Here is a 9,322-nt window from a genome sequence, read left to right on the forward strand (position 1 = left end):
GGTTACTTTCCACCCCATCATCCAGATCGCTGATGAAGAAATTGAACAGCGCAGGCCCCAGGACCGAGCCCTGGGGGACTCCGCTACCCACCTCCCCCCAGGTCGAATATGACCCATCCACCACCACCCTCTGAGTGCGACCCCTCAGCCAATCTGCAATCCATCTGACCTATTTACTTCTTCTCGGACTGCCTCTTTTCTACCTTGAAGAACTCTGCTAAACTACAGCAGTCTCCCATGCTTACCTTTTTGCATTCCTTCACCCACTATTTCCTCCTCTTTTCCCCTCTCCTTTCTCACTTTCACTGATTTCCCCCCCCCCCCATCATACTTTTAGCTTCTTTCATTCCTTGGAGATCTCAGAACAGCAGAGACTTCCTGTGATGGAGCAGCTTTAGTGCTCCAACACTTTAAGGGCTGGAGCATGCAGCCGGCAGATACATGATTAGGGTGGCTAATTTAATGCCCAGCTCTCAAGGCTGGGGCAGCAGTTTGCTGCCAGCCAGCATGGGAGGAACATCATCCTGCTGCGCTACCACTCCAGGAACATCTCAGAGGTAAGGGTTGGGGCTATGGGGAAGGAGGAGGCCCCTGGTCCTGGGCATGACCAAAAACTGCACTCTGCTGGGGTAGGGAGGCCTGGTGGGACTGCCTGTGGTGGGGCAATGTTGCTTAAATGCTGGGACCATGAACCTCCCCACTGAAAGGCAGATAGGGGCACGTAAACCCCAGTCCCCACCTTCAGGTGGGTATAGCGAGTGAGCAAGGGGGGGCCAGGTATGCTTGCAGAAGCTCCCGAGTCCTAAAGGGGTGGAAGAACTTGGTGAGGTGGGCCAGGCAAGCTGGGAAGCAGCACCTGAGCCTGCAGGGGTGGAGGACCCTGAGCCCTAGTGAAAGGGCAGAGTTCTTAGGGCCAGGTATGCTTATAGGGAAGCACCTGAGGCTGAGGGGGATGTTCAATCCAGGGCCCCAGAGTATGGGCAGAGTGGTGGCCTGAGGAAGGGGCATCGTGGCCCAGTGTGGGGCTAGAGGAGGAGTTGGCCCAGAGCTGAATAATCACCCAGTTCCGTGCAGATGAGGGCCGTGAGAGAGGCCCAAAAGGCTGTGCCAGAACTGGCCAAGGCATGGAAAGCAAAGCCTGATGGCCCTACAGGGTCGCTCAAAGGAGCAGGGTGGTATGAATGTGGCCCCAGAGGGGACAGAATGATAGAGGCCCTGTGAGAGAGGGCAGAGAGCAAGAGGCCCCAGTGAGAGGGGGCAGTGTGTGTGTGACCTGCAAGAGCAGTCTGAGAGAGACCCAACTGTGTGCTCAGTTTGGCCCAGCCTTGATCCAGAGATTTAACAAACAGTGAGACATGTGCAAGGCATGGGACGTGTGTAAGGGGAGCTTGGAGCGTGTAGGTACTGCCCATACTACAGCTGGACACTCGAAGGGCAGCTTCGCACCTAATTAACATCCTAATTAAATTACAACAAGGCATGGCAGGAGAGTGATGCGGGTGGTTTGCCCATAGACAGGAGGCAGGCTGATATTGAGATCGGGCCTGGGAGCATGCCCTTGTCACACTCCCTAAGCCTCAAGAAGGGTGCTTGTACCCGAACGCTTGAAAAGAATTTTTTTCCAACTACTCAGTTGGTCTAATAACAGATATCACATTTACCCAAAGAACCTCGCCTGCCTATGTACATAGACCAACACAGCTACAACCATCAACCCTGCTATAGATCTCTGATTCAGTTAGTCTACAACGTATCCATCTACCCTGCCTTCTACCTGACTTCTAATATAGCTAACTACCTTTCTCTGCCAGTGCAATGCTGGACACTTCTGTTTAGCACCCTTCTACTCACTGGCATGTTCCTTCCAACTAATTAAATGCTAATTCTATTACCAATGCTCAGCAGCAGCTTCCTATACAGTAGTTACTGGCAGGAAATATATTATAAATACCAAAAGAGAAGCAGATACTTATTGCACAGAGCACTCTCTCCAATACACTATGACAGGCTGAGCCATTGTTTGCTGTGTTTTTGTGAATAGAGCAAATGTTGAAGTTAAAGGAGGATTCACTCTCAGTGAATTTAAATTCTAAGCCCACCCTTAAGAACAAAAAAGAGCAGAAAGACTTAGAGCAGCCAGATGACATGCTCAACTGGCACCCATCTCACTTTACCTTGTGATGTTGATGCCTCCGATGAAAATGCACGTGATGGAGAGGTAGGTGTACTGGAAGTTTCTGCAGACTCATTTTTTTCTTTATTGCCAGTATGTACTTTCCTTTTATTTCTAGCTTCTTCAGTACTGTTGAGAGCTAGAAGCAGAAAAGAACGGGGAGGGGGTGCTTCAGTAAGCACATAGGGAAAAAATAGCCTCCATCCATCTTGTCTGGATGGAGGAAATAGATCGCTCATGCTGTTCTTTAAGCCCACCTCCTGGCCATGACTTACTTTTCCCCTGGCTTATTTCCTGGATAAATGTAGCATGCTTGTGATCACAGATCAGTTGGATGTTTTGAGCCGCATTATCATTCACCCCTTCCGGTGTCAGCAACATCAATGCTTTTGAATTCAGAAAGCTGTGGGATCTCTTGCAGTTGGGAAACCTACACTGTCCTTGGAGAAAGTGCCGGCAAATGTGAAGTTTGGTGCAATTATGTTGCTGGGCACAATTCCCTTCGCCTTTGTTATAGAATGGGCAAACCTGTCAGAAAGGAGGAGTCAAATGCAAAATGTGAGACACAGAGACATTTTTTCACTATGACTCCTTTCTTAATCCAACCTCCATACAGGTTCTAAAAAGGAAAGAACGAATATAGCATGCTTGAGATCAATTAAGGTGTCTAATCTGCTTGTATTTCTGGAGTAGCTAGTTAGGAAAAAAGAATGTTTTAAGCCTGCTCAACCATTTTCAGGGTCTGCAAATTTTAGATGAAGTTACCAGGAATAATCTGACATTTTTCACCAGTTTCCCTCTGGCTCTTTTGGACAAGCAAATATATTAGTATATGTCAGCGAGACTGTGCCCCCACCCTGGCAGTGAGCTTGGCCACACGGGGACCACCCCCAGTTGGGAGGACTGGTTGCAGGGGGGGCACGTGCCCCCCCTGACTAAGGTGGCACCAGTTGCCCATGGCATATGTTAGTATTATTATTTGTTAGTATAATTACTTGTACTGCAGCAATGTTTGGAGGCCTTAGTCATGGGCTATAGTCCCACAGTAATAGGTGCTGCACAAATAGGCAACAGGAAGACAACTACTACCTCAAAGACAGTACAATGTATAATATGAAGTATTATTTCCTGAGGCTTTTTACAGCACTTAGCACATAGGAGCCCAGTCATGAATGGGACCCCAAAGGACTACAGTAGCAGAAATTATCACCTGGACCTTAGAAAGGCAGTCTTTTCCTCATAAGACTGCATTTTACATGGGCTTACCCTAGGACAGCAGTGCTCAACTTTCTGGCCCCATGAGTTGGATGAGTGGTGCAGTACTACTTTACGAGTCAGATCCCACATACAGGATCAGTCTGCAGGCCTTATCCAACATGGGGTCAGCATGCAGATGCAATCTGGTGTGCTGGCCTGGCCAAGCATTGGCATGATCTAGTATGCAGGGTCATGTCCAGACACATGGAAAGCCCCATAGGCTGGAGGACATTTGGCAACAGAGGAGCAGCAATCAGTGCTGCCACTGCTTTCCTGCCGCCAAATTTCTGGACCTGTGGGAAGACCCATGGGCCAGATAACATGGCCTCACAGGCCAGAGATCAAGCACCACAGCCATAGGCCAACAGTTCCCAACATTTTTCAACCAGTGGAATATTATCAACCCTCAAAATTTCTCAATGTATACCTTTGTGAACCAAAATTTGGAAAGGGCTATGTGCTAGTTTGTTTGGTTTTTTTAGTTCTAGTGGCTTCTTCTAAGGATTTCTTACTTTGGAATGAGAAGAAAACAAGTTATACCTTATTAATCATGCTACTTAATGACAGATTGGTGTTAAATTACATACCAGCACCTAATACAAAACTGCTCAGATAGAAAAATAGAACTGAACTGAAAAGTGACTATTTTTACTATAAGGACTTAAATGGTACATCAAATAATTAAAGACAAGATTTAACATTACCACAGTAAACTAATAGGACATATGGAGATGCCTTATCTTTGTCTGTTTTATCTGCTCGCTGAACCTGCAAGGACTGGTGCCCCCAAAGCATAAAGGAATTCCCATAGGTCCTGAATGAGGACACCAGTGACCTACTCTGCTACTCTGGCACAGGGGTACTGTCTACCACAAAGGGAAAGGTACTTTTGAGGAGGCAAAGTCTCAAATATTCCTCCCAGAAAGGGAGGAGGCATCTTCCTGCCATATGCCTTCCTCACTAACATGAAGCATGTCCCTCTTCCAGGAATCCTGTGAGACCAAACTATTAAAAACTATTTCCCTTTCACTGCAGTGGCAGAGTACTGGAAGTGATCTGGTCACCCCTGATTTGTTCTATGGTATATTATAAGGCTGTCTTTGAGCATCCAGTTTTGTGCCTTGTAATTGGTTGTGAGGGTTTGGAGAGGCAATTCTGGTTGGAAGTGGCAATCCTAGGGAGTCTTGAGTAAGTGGTTGTATGCAAACTGAAGAAACTGGCCAACAAAGCCTCACCCAGGCCTAAGATCCACACTCCCTTCCTTTTGAAGTAGTAGGAGAGTATCTTTGGCTCTTTCCCTGCTAACGAACACTGCACAGAGATTGCATGGAAAAATAAAATAAGAATAAGAAATCCTCATACAGTGACTTGCTGAGAGAGGAAGATAGGAGTAAAAAAAGAAGAAGAATAGGCAACAGATGCTAATCCTGTTGCTTAATGAAAGGGTGGTAATGAAGGGAAGACCGTATGGGAAATCAGGAGACCCAGAATCTATTTCAAACTCGCCCAGATGAGCCTGGGCACTCACTTACGTCTCAGTTTCCCCATCTAGAAAATGAGGATAATGATGTTTCATACTTGTTTATAAAGTGCTTGAAGATCTCTGGATGAAGAGTGATGCATAAAAGCTAAGTTGTTGGTTGTAGCCATGTTGGTCTAAGGACATAGATAGGCAAGGTTCTTTGAGCAGATGTGATATCTTTTACTAGACCAACTGAGTAGTTGAAAAAAAGTTAACTTTTTTCCAGCTACTCAGTTGGTCTAATAAAAGACAACACATCTACCCAAAGAACCTTGCCTGCATAAAAGTTCTGGAAGGTATCAAATAACTAAGTCTATATAAAAACTTAAATATTACACAATAGGATGTAGTAGAATGTAGTCTTTGTAACTTGAATGATTCCGGCTCAGTTTGGAAGCCAAACCCAGACTTATTCTGTGTGGATAAATCTGGCTAGTGGGAAGAGGTAGATGCCTAACCTGAAAGCCTACACCAGAGCTGTCCAGCTGGCAGCCCACATGGTGTTAAGCCTCCCTTCCCACCCTGGGCTCATACCCAAGTGCTACTCAACCCCTAGCTCCAGTTGCAGCTGCAGCCAGGAACTGCAGGCTACCCCTTCCCTCCTCCAGATTCAGATATCTGCCCCTGCCTGCATGGGGGAAGAGTAGAGGGAGATGGTGGGGGGAGGGTAAGGATGGAGTGGTATAGGAAGAGGGGAGGACAGGGGGCAGCACTAAATGGCACAGCCCACAGTTTGGGTTGAGACTCTGTGTGCCCCTCTGTGGTGCTGTGCAGAAGGGGAGCCTGTGGCTGGGGAGCTGAGAGTAAGGCTGAGGTGTCCATATGCTCAGGGCAGCAAGGGGGGGCCCCACATCACATGCATCCAAGGGCACCCATGGCTTCAGCTGGCAAGATGTGCAACCCCCCAGCCACTTAGAAGTTGGGACAGCCTTGACGTAATGTATCAAGGGTCTTTTATATCTATACCCTATATGAAGATGACCCCTTGCTGCTAGTTTCTGCTCTTTGGAAGATCTTTATTCCTTTAGTTAAGTCAGTTCTTTTGCTTTTATCACTTCCGCCAAATCATTTTATTTTCTCTCTAGCAGTTTCAGCACTTCGTGCTCTCACCTAAATTGTTTACAAACTTGCCTGTCTCAAAGGAGACTGGACACACACCTTACTGGGGTTACTTGACCCCAGTTTTCCCTACCCAGAGCAGGGAGCTGGACCTGATGATCTCATGAGGTCCCTTCCAGCCCTAAACTTCTGTGAATCTGTAAATATCAACAACCCTTTCATAAATAACCCAGGTCCAGGCACCTCTACATCCATGTCTCATCAGACAGTGAAGCTTCTCATTTCAAAAGTAAACCTGGTGGATCTTTCAGTTTAAAAAAAAATTAGTTTCAGCTGACTAGATACTGGAATACAGCAAAATGTCCATCAGTTCCTTAGGTCTCCAGTAGAAGTGTCTAGAGATCAGTAAGACAACTCCAGTGAATTTGAACTAGGGAGGTCTTTCGTATATCATCAGAGTAGATTCTTGGGGGGACAGAAGTTGGTGACAAAAATATTACGAGGCTCTGCAGCCCAGGACAGAGGTTAACTAGAATGATTAGGAGTGTTCAAGTCAAGCAGATATGTTTTAAGACCTGGGACTAGAAGTGTTTCTTATATAATGGAGAAGTCAGGGCTGCACAAAAAGATAAATGCTGGATCTGTACTATCACTCTTTTACAATGATAAAAGGAAATAAATGTGCTGTATGTGCTACCAGTCATAAGGCAGAAGGAAGCTCATGGACAAATCTGGCCCAGTCTGTAAACAAGGCCTCAAGGAAAGAGATAAAGGAACCAGGAAATGCAATGTTATATGATACATGGAGATTCTTCCTCTCTCGTGCATGCATACACACATATAGATATTTGGGGCAAATTACACATATGCACATGCATGCAACAGGTAGGTATTTGGGGGGAAAATTACATACACACAGGTATTTTGGGCACAAATCTCACACACACACACACACACACACACACACACACACACACACACACACACTATAGGTATTTGGGGCACAAATTACACACACAAATATGTAGGTATTTGGGGCACAAATTACACACAAACACACACATATTTTGGGGGCAAATTAAGGTCAGAGTCAAAAGTGCACACTGTATTAAAACCATAGGGGATACACAACCAACAGCCAATCTAGAATGGCAAGCTCAAACAGCCCAAATGCTGGAATAGTAGCTTGTTCAAAAGTGCCTTGGTTAACAGTAGAAGTGTGATTTGTCCTGATGTTTCTGCCACACCCTTGAGTGCAATTTCTCCTAACCCTTCCTTAGTTGGTCTTGCTCACCCTCCCCCACTGGCATCTGTCTGCTTCTTTCTCTTTGCCTTATCTCTGCCATGTCAGCCTCTGGCATCCCTCCTTCCAGAAAGGCTGGCAGCCACGTGAGAGCAGAATGATGGGCACCCCTGTGCTCTTACACAGCACAAACAGAACAGTGTTGGAAGAAACCCAAAGCCAGTTAAGAGTTAATGAAAAAAAGCACTGTGCACCAGGGCAACCCTCATTCTGTGTTCATTCCCTGGAATCCTCCAGCTTGGGAGGATGCATACTGAAAACAACAGCATCAGTCTGACATTCAACATTGAGGAGCAGGCAATGGCTGCAGAGGGTCCAAACATTTTATGCAGACCAGAAAAGCAAATATGTTTTTTGTAACAACCACGTAAATTACAGAATAAAGCTCCAAACACATTGAAGAGCATAAATCAGGCTGGGTACAGTTTTTGTTTCCATTTTCAAGAAATGTATTCTACTGTTTCAATCATCTTACTTCATAAAGAAGTTTACCACCCTAGTGACTTCTAATCCTGAATGGAAAACCATTAACATGCCCATTCACTTCTCTGTGTATGCCCACAAATCAAAGCTACTCCTGGTGGCAGCTACCAACATCCTCCGAAGTCACAGGTCTTTATAACAAACACCACCAATGTATCCTCCTAGCACCCCTACCTGGTAGGTAGGCATTACATGGTAATTCACTTTATAAATAGAGGTGGAACCTAAAGGACAGTATGATTTAGCCAAATGCACAACAAGCCACTTAAAGGGGAAGAGAACACAGGTTGTTCCACCTTCAATTCAATGTTGTCACTTCAATATCATCCCCTGCTGACCCTCAAATATATTCTGGGTGAGAACCAAGAAAGTTTCAAAGAGCCACTCCTACTAAAATTAAATACTCACAAATACAAATGTAAACAAATTTAATAACAACTCATTATAGTGAAATACAGGAAAGAGATAAATGACTAAACAGTACAGATAAGACATATCACACAAGTGATTAAACATTTCTGAAATGCATGTTTATCTAAAAGCATAACAATGTTATTGATATTTAAATACAAATTAGGAAAAGGACTTTTCACCTAGGTTTCATGTTAGAGTTCTTATCTTAGTTCATCTGTAAATGGGCTACTCCTCATGAACCAGAGTTCACAGCTAAAGAGCAGATTCCTAGATGAACCCAGATTTTTTTTATTCTGTCCCTTATTTATTAAGCTTTTTGAAATTTTAACTAAGGTAAAAAAAATACAAAGCATTCCTACTAAGTGTTTCTCTAATTCAGGGACATAAAAGATATGGCCTATAATCCAAAACTGGCTCACAAAGCCCTGCTGTCCAGCCCCTGACTCTAGCTCTGGGTCTAAGCTGGCCCACAGGGGGCCCAACCTCATGTCTGTTCCAGCTGCTCTGGGACCTGTCACACCCATACACCGTGTCATTCCAGGATGCATGTCATACATGGCACCTGGAGCAGGCACCCCCTTCCCTCCCCACCCATGCAGCATAGTTCAGGGCCAGCCAGAGGGACACCACATGCATTGCAGAACCTGAAGTTGTCAGAACAAAGTGCTGTGTGCAGTGGGTCCACCATGCAGGAGACTGTAGGGAGGCCAGGTTACATGGCCCAATCCAGCCCACAAGCTGACTCCTTGCCACTCATCTGGCCCCAGCAGCCAGATGAGCTTGATACCCCTGCTCTAATTAACAATCATATGATTGTTCTTATTGTATCTCTAAGCTATACCTTGTCTAAAGTTAGACTTGTGTAACCATTAAATGCACTTTAAGCAACTTTCACACAACTTTTAACCTAGTTTTTTTCCATTCCATCTTTTTCCAGTTTTCTAAAATGGCTCATGCTTGGTCACATCCTGTGGCCTGATCATTTCATTTTCATCTTCTCTTACCCAAACTTTGGTCAAGTAAATGCAAACAACTGCTATACCATACCACCATTAAGCAACTTAAGACCTACTGAGCTATTACAGTCTAAACCCCTTATCTCCCTGGCCCT

General features: G+C 45.2%; 1 protein-coding gene across 3 annotated transcripts in view; it reads right to left on the minus strand.

Moving 5' to 3' along the window:
- The window catches only part of LOC109296528 (zinc finger CCCH-type antiviral protein 1-like), a 40,837-nt gene that overhangs the window by 20,413 nt on the left and 11,102 nt on the right, over window positions 1-9,322 (minus strand). For all 3 annotated transcript variants that reach the window (XM_019515947.1, XM_019515949.1, XM_019515948.1), the window contains exons 3-4: window positions 2,449-2,701; window positions 2,175-2,312 (exon numbers count right to left, since the gene is read on the minus strand). In XM_019515947.1, coding sequence (XP_019371492.1) covers window positions 2,175-2,312; window positions 2,449-2,701 — 391 coding nt within the window. The remainder of the gene's footprint in view (window positions 1-2,174; window positions 2,313-2,448; window positions 2,702-9,322) is intronic.

The sequence above is a fragment of the Gavialis gangeticus genome, unplaced genomic scaffold, assembly GCF_001723915.1.
Source record: "Gavialis gangeticus isolate Ggan-Ray unplaced genomic scaffold, GavGan_comp1, whole genome shotgun sequence".
Taxonomy (NCBI): Eukaryota; Metazoa; Chordata; order Crocodylia; family Gavialidae; genus Gavialis; species Gavialis gangeticus.